Source organism: Lycorma delicatula, chromosome 5 (assembly GCF_047948215.1).
Source record: "Lycorma delicatula isolate Av1 chromosome 5, ASM4794821v1, whole genome shotgun sequence".
Lineage (NCBI taxonomy): Eukaryota > Metazoa > Arthropoda > Insecta > Hemiptera > Fulgoridae > Lycorma > Lycorma delicatula.
The window spans coordinates 106,939,804-106,956,912 of NC_134459.1; the positions used below are offsets into that span (position 1 = coordinate 106,939,804).

A 17,109-nucleotide genomic window follows, 5' to 3' on the forward strand; every position below is an offset into this window, starting at 1 on the left:
CAAGTTCAGGGTCGATCGGATGTGAATAGAGTGCTTGCAAACAAATGTAACGGACCTTTGGTTTAATCCTATTGGCTGTATGTAGTCTTTGAGCGTGTGAAAATGTTGCGATGGGATTGGGTGTGGCTTTTTTGTGCGTAAAATTGGCGTTTATGATGCAAGGTTAGTCCATGTTCTTAAGTTGTTCTTCAGTGACGCGCAAAAATTCGTACCGTTAACATACTTCTGCTCCGTTGACGCATACGGGCGCAAGCACCGACTTCTGGTGCAGAGAGACCACTTCCCAGTGCAGAGGCTATATCGATCTGAGTCATCTTTGAGGTACATCTATATTTTATTTACACACAAATAAAATATTTATTGTTCGCCTTCAATGTTTCTAGGCCTTCTATAATTTTATTATTTTCACTCGCACGCTAAATAACTATTGTTCGTTTTTAGTAATTGTAGGTTTTCTATAATTTTGTAAATTAATATTATACTTTATTTTCACTCGTACAAAAAAATACGTTTTTTTTTATTTTCATGCATAATACTTTGTTTAACCTACATCTGTGTGGCGGTTTCTAGTGGTGGTGGTTGGTACTAATTAAAATAATGTAATTTAATAACTATTATATATATATATATATATATATGTGTGTGTGTGTGTGTGTGTGTGTGTGTGTGTGTGTGTGTGTGTGTGTGTGTGTGTGTGTGTGTGTGTGGTGCTTTCTAACGGTGCTGGTTGGTACTAACTAAAATAATGTAATATCATAACTTTTATATAGAACAAATTTTGCGTAGATGATTCCGGAGTTGGTGCGGATGCACGAGCTAAAGCACCAGTTCTAGGTTTGCCCGGTAACCCAGTTTGACTTTTTTAAACTTTAAATATTATTTAATTACTAATTCTCCCGCTTACAACCTGTGACGTCACAACCTGGCAGGCGGCTGCAACAGCTATTATTACTACCAACCTTTAAATATTCAATAATTGAATAAAATAAGTAATTAATATTTAAAGTCTAAAAAAAAAATACTTTGGCAATAAGCTGAAGGAAAAGGGAATTTCCCAAGAAAAAAGGAAATTTCCAAGATGGCGATGAAATTATGTGACCAAAATCCTGCAAAGGGGATTTGCTATTGATTCCGTACATACAATTTCGTACTACTACTACTACTAATAATAATAATAATAAAAATAGTTACTATAAGGAAAACATTTACTAATTTTAATTTTTTTTAATCTTTTATTTAATAATATAAATTCTATCAACATTTATGAATAAATTATTATTAAGTAGTTTGTGATTAATTTATTTATTATTTCTTCTAGTGATTACTTTAGTGATCCTAGAAAGTTTCCTTCTGATAATTATTATACTTCTCATGTAAGTTATATTATTACTAGTTAAAAATTACGTCATATTCTATTAAATGTTAGTGTAATTAATATAAATCCATTAATATTGAGAGGAGATCAATTAATATGTAATATAATGTCGCACTAAACCTATATAATAGGAATGAATAAAATTTCTTTATATGTATTATACTTTCTATTTTCTGATCAAGTATATACACATACTAGCAAGCTCACATTTTTTTTGTGAGAACTTCAGATATGTATTATTTACTATCTACAAGTTTATAATTCTGTTTTTTTTTTCTCTGAAGAACATTAAAAAAATGTGAAAGTGTTACGTGTGTCAAGTACTAATAATTAATACGTGAAGTCGGTTATTATGAAATATATGTTTTATCCATTACCACTTACAGTATGTCTTTTAATAATTTGTGACTAAATCATGTAAATAATTTAACCTACTGAGCTTCATGTTATTGTTATTCTGGTAAATTAAGTAATTGCTTATTCATTAATTTTATTTTATTTTAATTTCCTTTGCATTATAATTCCACCTAGTTCAATACAATGTGTGGAATAAATGCTTTAATTCCTACTCTGATGATGACAAAAAAGGTGTAAAAATTAAACACATTACTGTGCACGACTATTCAAATCTCATTTCCCACACAACTGATAATAATTTAAAATGTTGCCGAATTACTTCGTGAATAATGAAGTTAAATTGTTGATTTATATACGTGTACTTCATTATGTTATTAAGCACGGATTTAAATTATACATTTAAGCTAGGGGAAAAATCATAAAATATTCAGAGATTGTAAATAATTTTTTTTTTCTATTTATGAAAGACAAGGAAAAAATCTTTATTCTTCTTTAAGACATCTTTAATCTTTTAGACAAGACTTATTTCACGGTTGATTTCTTACAGAAGCTTTAACAACCGTTTTTACTATTCGATTCAATGATGGTGTAATGATAAACTAATACATTATGTTTATAGTACCCTACAACAAGAAAACAGCTTAGAAAGTTTAAAAAAAATTGAGATGAAAGTAAACCCCCACCACTAAGTACATCAGTAAATTATACCGGGTGATCATTTGAAAAGTTACATTTATTATTCAACAGCTATCAGTCCCATCGTATTTCTGTTTGCAGGCATATATCCTTTTGCAGGCACAGAACCTTTTTAAAATTATTTTCAAAGGGGTAGAACCCACCCACACTGCTATACCTTCCTCAACTCAAAAATCTTAAATGGCAATGGTAACATTTAATTATATTAATTGATAACCCGAAAAAAATAATGAATTTTGGTGAAAAGAAAATTAAAATTCGCCGACTCCTTCGCTCGGTAGGTACGAAAAACCATTTGAGGTAGTACTTTTTTAAAATTTTTAATCCAACAAAAATAGCTATAAGATTACGTGATATTATTTCTTAAACCAATTGAAATAATCATAATATGTGGATTAAAACTGCGAAAATTATTTTTTAAATTACCAACACTAAATTTTGCTCTTAAATATTTTCTAAATTTTCAAGGGTTGAAAACATTTTTCTGTGATAACTTTTCGAATGATCACCCGGTATATATTTATCTATAGTAATATTTTAATAATTTAAGACTAGGATTAATTTCTTAAAATTCATTAAAAATTGTGGAAGAAGTAGTTATTCATGGTTAAATTTTACTTATTGTAACTTTTAATAATTATGTATAATCTTATAGTGATCCACAATTTTTATACAGATATTTTAACGTTGTAGTCTGGTTTGCCTTTCTGTAAGGAAGGTCTTCTTCGTATTTGTCCAATAAGATATTTATTAATAATATCTGTTCTCCCTAAAATACAATTTTTTATATTAGCATTATTAGACAACAGAGCTTGGCCTTGGTGACGTAATTATGTAATAAAAATACATATAATCGTGACTATATATTTATATAAGGAATGTAGCTACTTATGTTTCGGATCTATGAAACTGGTAGAAATTTGGAAAATGTATCCGAAATGAAGGAGCCACATCATTATTTTCAAATGAACCTATACATAATATAGGTTCATACACTACAGCGCGAATCTTTTTAGAAATTTAAGGTTAGGGATCCAAAATTAGTACATCAAATGAAAAATTGACGGTATTACAATTACCATAATTAGATGTTTTTTTAATTTTTTGGCAGTAATAATAAGAGGAATGATATAAATATGAACTGACTGGAAAAAATAAATTATATTAGAATTTGTGCGTTCCAGGACAAGGTTACACATAAAATTAATAAAATAAAATAAAAAATTCTTGAATATACTTTTATCTTTTAAATATAATTTATTTTTAATAATATTACAGTCAATATTGTTATATTATTTTCTTCAAATATTATAAAAAAAACACGCACACACTTATAAATACAAAATTATAAATAAATAAGTAGCAAATGAATATAACTTAATCTAATTAAATTAAGTTATTATTAATTTTAATATACCTGGCGGGCCAAAAATCACCTCCCACGAAAAATTACAATTTTTTTATTATTAAAATATTATAATTTTTTTTTCATTCAGATTAAACTTAAATAAGAACAAGATTTATTATGGAAAAATACACCCTCAAAGAAAGAATAAAACATATTTTACTTGGAAAGTCAGAGGAGTGTCTGAAATACAATTAAAAGTTAGAAAATTTAAAAAACTAGAGTATCACCATCTGGTGTAGCCATTCGCTCAATGGTTTTGAAATTTGAACAGATTGAATCAGTGGGAAATGCCAGAAGATCAGGAAGACCGAAATCATCAAGAAATAATAAATATATCGAGTCTATAAGGAACAGTGTATCGGAAGATGCCACAATATCAATACGAAAACGCTCCACTTAGTTGGGCATTAGTCGAACATCATTGCACAAGGATCTAAAAATGTCTCCTTATAAAATCCAAATAGCCTATAAAATGGACTCGAACGATTACGCGTTACGCCTGGAATGCTGGTGGAAATTAATCAACTGAAATGTTTCCTAACGATTCCTTTTTGTGGTATTGCCAATGCACAAATTACCCACACCTTTTACAACAACAAATACTTTCGGTGTCGTATGCTGTTATTAAACAAAGAATCATCGGGCAGTATTTTTTTTTTTTTTAAGAAAATGGTTTCGGTACAGTGAATAGCGATAGATATAGGCAAATTTTTGATGATTACTTCAACCCAGATCTTGGAGAGGATATCGAAGAGGTCTGGTTCCAGCAAGATGAAGCCCCGGCTCACATCAGCAGAGCCACACTGGAGATCCTTAGGTCAAAGTTTGGAAATCGATTAATTTCGAGAAATTTAGATTTTCGTTTGCTTTCAAGGTCATAGGATTTGACAGTGCTAAAACACAATATTGAGCCGAAATAGAGGCAATACCGGAAGTAACATTGGTTTTAACTATGCAAAATTTGTTAAAAAGAGTCTATATTTGGTGATCACTTTGAAGGTGAGCATTTAAAAGTCATTATTTTCAGTACTAATTCTATAAATCATGTATTGACTGAAGTTTAATTTAAAGATAAAAAACCAAGTTTCAAGAAGATTTCTAATGGTTTATTAAAATAAAAGTGAGAAGTTACTTGTGGCCCACCCTAAAAACGTTTGTAAAAACCTATTTTCATTTCAATGAAAAAAAATCAATCTTTTTTTTTTAAATAAAAATTGATCAGTTTGACATTTAAAAATATAATTAAAATACAAATTTTAATAAAATATGTGCCATAATTATAAAAATCTTGTAAATAGAATATTTATATAACAAATGCGAAATATTTATATTTGTATACATTAATACGATAATGTAAAATTTATAATTTATACAATTAATTTTCTTCTGGTTTAGCTTACATTAATATGAATTATAATAAATTCTGTACAATAGATTCTGGATATTATTTAACAGAAACGAGTTTTATTTTTATTAAAAAAAATTAAGTTATGCAGGCCAAATAATAGATTCTGAGTGTATTACTAATTACTTTCTAAATATAAAAACTAAAATTACGTGGTTTTTAAAGAAAAAATTACAAATAATATAATAAAACTTAAAACTAATCTGTTCTTAAGTAAATTATTTATAAATCTATAAAGTATTACTTCTTCCTTTATAATATTAATTTTCCTTAAGAAAATTAATCCTAATGATTACACCAAGCGACTAGTTCTAAACAACGTGATTCCGTACGCTGTAATTCAAGATAAAATTATTGTATTATAAATAATAACCGTGCTTATTACTGTTGACACAAGTTAGTGAAACATAAAAAAAATTATTAATAAAGCTAAATATAAATTCAGTTTTATTTGTATAAAAAATAAAATTATTCTTCAGTTTTATCAACAATAACATCATTATCATTTTTTATTGATATAGTGACACTGACAGTATCAATTGAATCCATATCAATATTATCAAGAATTAAACAATGTTCAGAAACTGGTGAAAGAATGATCTCGTTTTCGGACATCGTTAGTGGAAATACAATACCTGAATAACGAGTTGTTAAGCCTGGAAAATTAAGAAAAAAATTATATAATTCGGCTATATCAGCTTCTCCGGCGACCCACAACCAAAATAAAAGACATCCAACAGTTTTATGAGGTACAACGTGTACAAAGAATTTTAATCCGTGACAGTTTATCGTTGTTATGCCAGATAACGGTAAACGAAGTGTTGTTACGTTTGATTTGGGAAAATATTGTATCAAAGGGCCTTCATGTGATGATTGTATATGTTGGATTAAATCATCTACAGCTACGGTTTTATCGCATTCACCGCAGGGACAGTAATATGAAGATTCAGGAACTTTATCTGCAGAAGATAACAATCTATTTTTTATCAATGAAATCTCATTTATTTTTATAATATCCTGATCTTCAGATTGTTTTGGAAGACGCGATTTTAATTTCAATCTAGGTATACCTTTATTTCTAAATATTCCTTTACGTTTTTTCGGATGACATTCACGAAGAAATGTCGAAGTCAAAAGTGAATATAATTTATCAGCTAATAAGCATCGTCCTTTTGATCCGAGTGGAACGCGACATACAGGACATCGATCTGCATGTCCTCTGCAATCTCCACATAATAAATGTCCGTTGCAACATTGAAATGATGGAGGCGATGATGTTTCGAGACATACTGGACATTCTAATAGTTGAACGACTGATTGAAGACATACAGCTAATCTCTGTAGACTAAGAGGAGTTGGACCGCTACCACCAGATAACTAAAACATAAAAAATTATAAATTTATTAAAGCTAATAATAAATAAAAAAATTACTAAATTATATTAAAATATTATATATTAGTTAATGAATTCTATAATTTACAGTATTAATGCAATTAAACATAAGATAAGATAGTTTTTAAGTAAAATATGATCAATAATATTGGCAGGCTCATTTTGACCACATCATTAACACATTACGATACAATTAGGGATTATAAAAAAAAATTAGGCACCATAAGAGAAGCTTACTACGCAAATATATTTTTCGGGTGAAGAATTCCCTCTCTTTATCTATACAAAAAAACGCTACAGATTAGTAATTCACTTAAAAACAGTACTTATATAGGGTAAAGTGTAAAAATTTATAAATAAAAATTAATATAATATTTTCATTTTCATTTCTTGTACTTAATCGCGAAAAATTTCGGTTTCAGATTTCAAAGGAAATATCCATTTTGACCAACTCTGAATCCATTTTGACTAGTCTGTACGTACGTACGTACGTATGTATCTTGCATAACTCAAAAACGATTAGCCGTAAAATGTTGAAATTTTGGATTTAGGACTGTTGAAACATCTAGTTATGCTTCCCTTTTGATTGCAATCGACTGGTCAAAAGTGTGCAAAAAAGCACAAAATCAAAAAAAATAATTGAATTTAGGGTTTTTCTTAATTGTAATAATAAGCCCTCATTGAGAGCTTTTCAACGATGTATAAGTGGTACTTATTTTCATTGGTTCCAGAGTTATAGCCAAATAAAGTGTTAATTAATGAAATATTTGGATATTATAAGACTCATCGGCGAGAATCCTACTTCATTTCCTTTTTTTTAATATATTGATTTATTAATAATTATTAACCTGTGATTCTAAAAAAATTATAATTAAATTATTAAAAAAATCAATTAAAATTGTAATTACATGATTACTTCCCCTAAGGCAGAGCTGTTGCACCTTGTCCATCTCCGTTATCCTCGACTCCCAGTTAAATTTTTAAGATACTGATGGTTCCAATTTATTTTTAGATTTGCTGTAATCTTTATTCTTTTCCGACTTTTTTCCACCTTCTACTGTTCTCTTGTAGTAACCTTTTCTTATAATTTTTCCATTTTTTCTGTCCATTTAATCTTCAATCTCCTCCACCCCCACTTTTCAAATATCTCTAGCCTTTTTTTTCTTTCTTAGTCCCCATGTTTTATTTCATTACAGACGTCATTACATGACGTATGTCATTCCAAACATACTTTCACAAAAAAATTCTTCAATTCTAGCTCCATATTGCTACATAATATTTTTTTTTTTCTGTTAAACACTTCCTTAGCCATTGCTTTTCTTGTCTTTATTTCATTTTCATTTTTTCAATCTTTTTTTTGACACCGGTCACTGTAGGACCAAATAGAACAGTTAGCTTCTGGTTAGGGTTTAGCTCTCCAATACTCCTTCATTCTTTCATTGTGGCCGCTTCCTTATTTCCTCCGACCACTTTAGGTTAGCGAATTTTTTCTTCTCCTACTGGATCCCTTTGAATTCTAAAACTGTTTCCTAAGCACCCTTCTGTCTTTTAAATCCGTCTCGTTGTGTTTGCTATCTTTAGGTTCTCTTTAACTTGCTTAAATCGTTTAAGGTTTCGTCTTGTCACCGTTAAACTTGTAAAAAATTCGTTTCGTAAGCCTGTTTGAATTCATACTTGTGAGATATCCGTAGAATGCCGGTCTTTGCTTACGTATTGATTCCTTCATTCTATCTAACTTATGGTAAAGTTACTCGTTTTTCCTTAATTTCTAACCATCATTAAATTTTCTGGGCCCTAGGATTTTCATTATAATTCATATTTAGTAATTTCCAGTTTATCTAATTCTCCTTGGTTAAGAGCAAAGCATTCTGCTACATATAAAACTCCAGGTTGGATTACCGTTGTATAGTGCCTGATCTTGACCATTTTTCTATGTTTTATTAATATAGTGCTTTAGTATTTATAATGTTTTACTTGATTGTTCTTTCTTTGTTTGCGGATATTTTTTTGCATATTGTTTCACATTTTGACTACTTTAGTTTCCTAACGCATTCATTTTCATTGCATATTCTGTGATATGGCTTCATATTTAAGAAAATATCTGTTCAACAGTCACTGCTTCATCTCCTAAAAAACTGTGTCATCTGTGAACCTTATAAAATTTATTTTTCTTCTACCTATACTATTCATTTATATTTTTCAAGAGCATTTTTGAGTCATCATACATGTTAAACTAAGTCGGTAAATGTATGTAGTATTTAGGTACAGTTATAGTGAGTGAATTTAAATAAACAAATACAACTACAATTAGACAAAAATTACAGTACATGAAATTTACACAATATATAAACACAGATATCTTTGTATTTACAAATAAACAAGTATACATTTAATTTTTGGGTTCTGAAAATTTTTTTTTTTTTGTTAGAAATTCATTGACACTATAATAATAATGAAATAACAGTCATTTCTAAATCTTTTATTGAAAGATCACCTCGATCTCATCTCCTAATTCGGTTGATAAATTGTAATATTTTCTCAATATAATCTTGAGATGCCTCATAAAAAAAATAGTACGATATCTTGGTGAAAGGATGAAACATTTGCCAAGGATATTATGATTATATTGTGTTCTGTTCGATTCCCATTACTATACTCTTTATATGCGTGTAAAAACTCTACGTAAGGGAGACTAATAGAGAGTAAGAGAGAGTAATAGAGACTCTCTCCATCTATATATATATAAAAGGCAATGTTGTGTGTCCGCCTTAGACTAAAAAACTAATGGACCGATTTACGCGCAGTTTTTTGCAAAATGGTCGCATTGTCCGGATAAGGTTTAAAGCTATTGAAATCCTTGATTTGACCAGTAGAAAGAAAGTTAGGGTTATTTTGAACCGACTACTGTGTTTAGAGAGTAACTTGAATTAAATCCGATAGGTAGTGCTGTTTTGACAATTGGATTTATTTACAGTCGACTTTTGTAAAGTGAAAGTTTAAATTTTGTGAAGTTCCGTAATGTTTAATTTTTTAATGTTTTATCAAACTTTTAATTGTATTCATTTAATCTATTTATATATATATATATATATATATATATATATATATATATACTCAAATCTAGCAATAGCGAAAAATTGCCGGATCAGATAAGTCTTATATAAACACGGAACGATAATATTTTATTATTTTGAAAAAGTTGCGGTAAGAGTACGCATACGGTTTTCGGAATATTTGGCGGATTGTAGGATTCTCTGTCAGGTAAAAATGACCACAGAAATAAGAATCGACTAAAAAATTGATATTAATAAACTTATGAGGTTATAAAAGTTATATAGTTTGAAGTAAAACTTTTGAATATAAAAGATTTACATTTAACATTCGTTTTATAATTAAACAGGGTTAGTTAGTACAAATAATAAAATAGCGTAACATTAATTTTTAATTTCTTTTATTAAGAAAAATGATATAAAATTATTAGGTTTCTTTAAATTTCACCAAGCACTTTGAAAAGAATCCAATTTAAAAAAAAAACTGTCCAATAAAAATTAATTGAGTTTAAAATAAATAAACAGTAATTAGTTTAATAAAAATAAATACAATAAAACAACGGTTAACAACGTTTCCCACGTCTCTATCTGAATAATAAAGCCTACTGGAATGCATAATTTACCAGAAATATTAAATTATACAACTTAGTTGTAGAACTTAGAGAAAAAAATACGGAAGATCTGTTTTTAGCCTTCTTAATAAAATTAAATTCATTCTGAGATCTTGTAATCCGTAATAATAATAATAGCAGTTTTTTTTACCTTTTTTATTAATGATTTAGTTTTTTATGACAACACTTGTTCTACACATAAAAGTTGATAATTTTTGTTGTCGTAACATGATCATAAAAGAATTCGTATAATTTACCTAAAGAAAGAAAATACCTGATTTTGGATATTAACATTTTGTAAAAAAAAATTAGTTGTAAAAAAAAAAGCGATATACCCTGTGTATACCTAATTTAGGAATAATAATTTATGAATTTTTTTTTAAGAATTCGTTTAAATAGCAGTTTATACTTTTATATAAGAATGAAGCTACAAGATTCTTATCACTCTTTTGGTGTGTAACATTTTTTTAAAGCTCTATTTAATTGTGTAAAAAATATCCTTAGAAATATTTATATAATTGACGTATGCTAAAGTATAAAATTTATCTTAACCCACATCAAATTTTATGACATTTCGTTTCATTAATTCTTTGATGATAGGTGCCTAAATAAAATAACTGGTCGTTTTGTCATCAAATAGCACTTCGGCATCAATATTTTGTTCTAAAAAATAGTCTTAAAGGAGACATGCAATAAGGAAGTCAGTCATAAAAATACAAACATATTTTTCGTTCATGAAAATAGAAGATATAATTAAAAAATTAATTAAATTCGGAAATATGTTCATGAACTGAAATGAATAAAGTTAAACTGAAACAAAATAAACTTTAGATAGCCCGCTAATGCATGTTTAGATCTCCTATTATTTTTACCATTGGACAGTGACTGTACCTAGTAAGCGAGTGCGCTCTGCTGGGCGGTTGATTAAACATTTATAAAATAATTTCTTTTGTCATTTAACTAATTTTCATCCACTACTTTAAATGCATAAATGGATTTACTTTTTGAACTTCTAATGCTATAAAATTGTTTTTATTACTTTCAAAAAATCGTTTTCATTTTTTATCAAGTTGTTGGAAAATGTTCAACATGATTTAATTTAACTGTATACTTCTTGTTTTCATAGAAGTTATAATGTACGGAAATCGCATATAGTCTAGACTATATGCGATTTACCTAGGTAAAAGGAAAGAAAAAAAAATCACACCTTTTCGTTTCTCTAAAAAGCTAGATGATACATTTCTTGTTGATTAAATTACTTTTGATTAATATAATACGGAAAAGAGTAGGCGGCTTAATTTAGTATATATTACGAGTTTACTTTCCCGGCATTAAAATAGCTATATTAAAGGAGAAAGTATGGTGATCATGAAAAAAATGGTATGGGATTTTTTTGCAAATTTTTACGTTTTAGGATCCAACTAGTTCATCTAGACCAAAAAAACATGTGTATGTATATGTGTCTCATTGATTTTGGCCTTATATCTCAGGATTGACCAAACTGATTTTCTTCAAATTAAGCTGAAATATTTCTATTTTTGAAAACAGATTTTCAAAATTCGTTAAGGAGATGGGGATATCGAAAAATCCAATTTCAATTTTTGTCACAGGCATTTTAGATAAACTTTATTAAACCAAATTTTTTACCTAAAATGCACATATAAATAATTGTAAAAACGTTTTTAAAAAATTAACCTTTTAAAACTGAAATATATGTTTTTTTTTTGCTCTGTTTCCTTTTGGTTTAAATATTTTTCACAAATGTTTTGAAAGTTTATACTTCATATATAAAGCAATCAAGAAATGTTTCCAATTTTATTTTTTAATTATAGACCCCGGACCTAGAATGCAGAAAATGTTTTTCAGAATTTTCTCTTTTTAATTTTAGTCTTTATTGAAGACAGTTGTTAGATTTAGAGAAAACTTTACTTAAGCTTAACCTATGTATGAATATTTTTAGAGAAGTTTTCCTTAAAATTTATTTTCCAACCTCTAAAAATATATATTCTGTTTTTTTTCTTTTACTTTACCAGATTTTTTTTGCTTAGTTTTTATTTATTTTTTTAAAATATAAAAACATGTTTTTTCGTTTGTTAAAATATAATCCCATTGCTTAGGTTTAGATTTTTGCTTAAATATAATTAATTACTTTTTAGATACAAATATTTTTAAACAAAATATTTTCTTCGAAACCTATTTAAAATATTTATTCTTGTTTTAAATTTACTACAATTAGAAACTATTACAAGAAGTTTCAATTTTAAGGAAATACGTACATATATAAAACGCATTTTAGCAGAAGAAGAGATTTACGGGGATCCAATACAACAATAAATTATTAATTTCTTGCATAATTTTTACATTATTAGGTTTTTTAGTTCGAAATTATCTATAGTATGCGGTAATTTGTTTTGACGTAACTTATGTTATTTATATCTATATAGAGTGAATATGGTTATAATTTTCAGTGAACAACAATTTTAATCTATAGGGTAAATGAATTTACGTGATCGAAAACATATAAGAAATTAGTTGACCAATTTACTTCAAGTGATTTTTACTATATTTTCCTATCAATTTAATTAATAATACATGTAATATTTTTCATAATAACATGTTATTCACTTTTATATACACAATTTTACTTGTTTCCTACGTAACATTTATTCGTTATCTTGTCAAGAAATAGTGTAAACTAAAACATTACATGTTAATTAGTGTATTTTTGTAAATATTACATGATTTACAACTTTTCAACAAAGAGTAAAATTACATTAAGTAATTTTGTCGATTAGAATCGTACATTAGGTTTTTTTTAGCAAGAAATATAAGATTAGTAAAAAATAAAAATTATACTTTTATGCATCTAAATAATTTATTTGTACCCGGATTAAACTTTTTAGAAACTAAAAAATGCCATTACATTTCAAAGAAGCGTCGAAATCTAAGTTACGCCAAAGAAAACTAAAGTTTACTTATTTTCTACCTAACTGGAGGTTTTTAGACGCAACTACATTAATGTTTTAGATATTTCTTTAAGACAAAATCTTCCACAATTTGCCTTCATTTATTGGCAAAGAGGATATATTCATCAGTTTTCCCTTAAAACAGTTATACAATGAAAAATTTACAAAGTGTTTTTTTTACCGCCGAACTGGCGATGTGTTTAAGTATGTATTATTCTGGATATAAAGTAACTGATGAGATAGTAAAAGCTTTCAACGCTATCGTTTTGACCTATAATTTATATAGTATATGTACATCAACACAAAGTCTCGATGATTAAAATTAAGAAATTCATTAATTTGCTATCTGCCTGTCCGGAGATAAAAAAAACACGCACAGCTAACTGAATTATCAACACCGCTGTACCCTTTGTGATAATTTTCCTGATGTATGGCCTATGTTATCAAGGTGGAATAACTTGTGTTGATGTTTGTTGTTTTATGTATAACCAAGACGTGGTTAACTATAATGATATTCTGGAAGTTTAATGGTTTCTGATGGAGGTTACTTAATTCAGGGCCTGTGGACAACTGGTATCCTTGCTTGGTCAATGAATATAACTGTAGATTGTTCCATTTATGAATCCAAAAATCAGAATTTGTTGATACAGAACGTAACAGCAGACTGTCGTAGGAGACAGTATTCAAAAGCCGTTAGCATTAAAATATAATTAGGTCATTCAGTCATCGAACTATTAATTTATTTCACGGAAAGATTAATCCTTAATAATCTACACCACTCCAACACACTATAGCAAAAAAGGATGGACAAAATATAAACTTTTTCTGTAGGGTAAAAAAATGAGTAATTATAAAATAAAATATAAAAATTTTAAACGATCACTTTAAATTACATAAAAATTTATTTCCTAGTTAACTTCTGAAAAATAATCATCTTTGGAGTTACAGTAAATTTACTCGTGTTTGAAGAAGAAATTGGATAATTATCTTCAAAGATCTTCTGGAAGGACAGTTTCCATGTATTTTAAGAGTGAGTGTGTTATAATTATGAATTCTTTCAATATTTCATCTTGCTTCTTAACTAATATACGCTAGAAATCAAGTACTTCATATAAGGAATTTTCGTTTCTTTTCACTATTTTGTAGGCTTTTTTTTGTTTAAATTTTTTGAAGGATGGTAGTTTTGAAGAATTCTATTTTAACATAATTACATTTTTTAATATTTAATTGTAACTGATATATGGACTTAAAAATAAGCTACACTCTGCAATCTTATATGATTGATTTCCCGAATGATTTACTAATTAATTTTTATCGTTTTTATAAATTATTATTGGAATATATGAAAAAAAAAATTAAGGATGTGAGAAATATGAATATATTCTTAAATTTTATTATACTTTATTCAGAACGGTAAAAATAAAATACAAGTGAATTTGATAATGTACAATTAAATTGGCTTTCGAAGGCTTAGAGAAGACCACTCATGCGAAGATCCTTTGGTGGGAATTGTGATCGAAATGTAACAAACATAACTACTAGTATTCTATTCTGAAGATCGCCAAATCGGTCAATTATTATTCAGTACATTTTAACTAAAGTAGTTCAGTATGGATAAAATATTATTTTTTTTATAAAAAAATTCACAATTTTACTAGTCATGACTTATATCTTCTTTGTAGATATTCAGATATCTGTCTGGATATTGTTTCAGTCTTCTTTTTGGGTCAATTGATAAGTCTAGTGAGTATAAGTCGATAATTAGTTGGTCGGTTTACAATTTACTGTAAACTTACTTGTTTTATTACTAACTTGTTTTATTCCACAGCGTATGATTCTAATAATAAAAAAAGTGTTCACTACGTAAAATTGTAAATTCGTTTTCTTAGTTATTTCGATTACAAACATTGTATTTTAAATATGACCGATGATTTTGAAGAACAACAAATTTGACAACGATATACCTCCATGAATTTTAAAAATACTTATTAACGTGAGATATATAAATAAAGTGGAAGTTTTGAGAACTTGGAAATCAAGGAATAGGTTAGCTTCTCTTTTAGTGTCCAGAGTCTTACGAATTATAGACATAATAATTCCAAATGAGTTGTTTATTAATGTAAAGCCTGAGATATTTTGCTATGCAGTTTGAGGTAGCAGGGTGCCTTATAAGTGCACTATTTTGACGCAGCAAAGTAAAAATTGCTTGCAAATATATTAATTTCAAAATACTAATAAAGAAAGAATAAAATGTAAAAACCGTTTTATTAGTCAAATGATAATTTTAACATTTCTATTTTTATTTTTATACTTATATGGGTTTAAGTAACATAAATTTGATAACTTTACCTTAAAATATGTTAGTTTATAAAAAAATGAATAAAATTGTTTGAGATCCTAAAACTCACACGAAAATCCTTCGATGGGAAACGTGATCGAAGTGTAACGTAAAAACTTTGCACTCTGTTCTAAAGATTCCCTTATGTAGATAGGTTTTTGCACTGTTTTTCTTTATGTATTTATGTTATTAGACCCAAATCACATTTTAAACATTTAAAAATGTTATTAGATAAACGTTTTTTCCTCACTATATTGGCATTTCTGCATTGATTTAGCTATGAGTAAACGTTTTTAGCATTGAATTATGGAATATACGAATAGTAAATTATTAATCAGATAGTAAAGACAAATAAAACTATTTATTAGGATATTTACTTAATGTTCATTTTGAAACTTTTTATTATTTGAATCTCCGTTTTATTTATTAAAATAATTTCTTTATTTTGTACATTGTAGCTCATAGCACAATGGTGTGTGTGTGTGTGTGTGTGTGTGTGTGTGTGTGTGTGTGTGTATTATATATATATGTATATATATAAACAACTAACCAATCTAATGACCATTGTTATATAAATTAATAAGGCGCGTACTGTAAAACAATATATAAAACAAAAAGTACATAATGACTTGTTTCTACCGAAAGTATAATAGAATAACCAAGAAAACCATGAATTTCTTTCTAGCGGTTTAAGTGATGTATAAACAAAACGAATATTCTTTATCAATAAGATAGCCTTTCGGTCTTTATTTATAAGAATATTTATCGAATGGACTTACTTAATGCAGATGGCAAATATTAAGATCTTTAGGCTCAGTAATTAAGCAAAAAGCTTTGCATAGATTTTAACCTCGGCTAAATTTTAGTGGTTGAAATAAGTTCTTCTTTTTTATGGCATGAATATGATTATCTATATATTTAAAACAACATGTTATGAGTGATCCATAATCAATGCCCAGCAAAATCTACAGATGATAAATTAATGAAAATTTGTATACACGTTCTTCTTACGGTGTAATTGCAAACTAGAAAAGGATTTTTTAAAATTACTAATTTAAAGGGTTAAAATGGAGTAACAATGAAATTTGCTATTTTTTTTTTGCAACAAGAAACAAATGAAGCTATAAATTTGATTTTTATTCTGTGTAATCTACATGTAAATATCTAAAACCCAATTTATACATTTTTGAACTTGAAAGGGGTGAAGAAAGGTAAACAAATTTTGAAAAGTGATTGCAAATTTTCTCCATTTCCGACATTACTGAACTAGATTTGGGCTTGCAATTATTTGGGCAAATATTAATTAGATTTGGGCTTGCAAATATTCTTCAGATAAGTATATGAAAACCATTTTCGTGTTTTTTGAATTTCAATTTTTTAAGGGGTGCGACCGTATACGACGCAGGGGCTCAACCAAAACAGCCACTGCCACTATTACTGAATGTGTGACGCAACTTGACTAAAAAAGATTTTAAAACAATGAGAAACGAAGTACTGTAACCTGCTACTG

General features: G+C 27.7%; 1 protein-coding gene across 1 annotated transcript in view; it reads right to left on the minus strand.

Annotated features, from left to right (window-relative positions):
* Window positions 1-5,241: 5,241 nt before the first annotated feature.
* Window positions 5,242-17,109, minus strand: part of LOC142325279 (uncharacterized) — an 87,326-nt gene continuing 75,458 nt past the window's right edge. Inside the window, exon 3 of the mRNA XM_075366824.1 lies at window positions 5,242-6,618. Coding sequence (XP_075222939.1) covers window positions 5,710-6,618 — 909 coding nt within the window. The 3' untranslated portion in view covers window positions 5,242-5,709. The remainder of the gene's footprint in view (window positions 6,619-17,109) is intronic.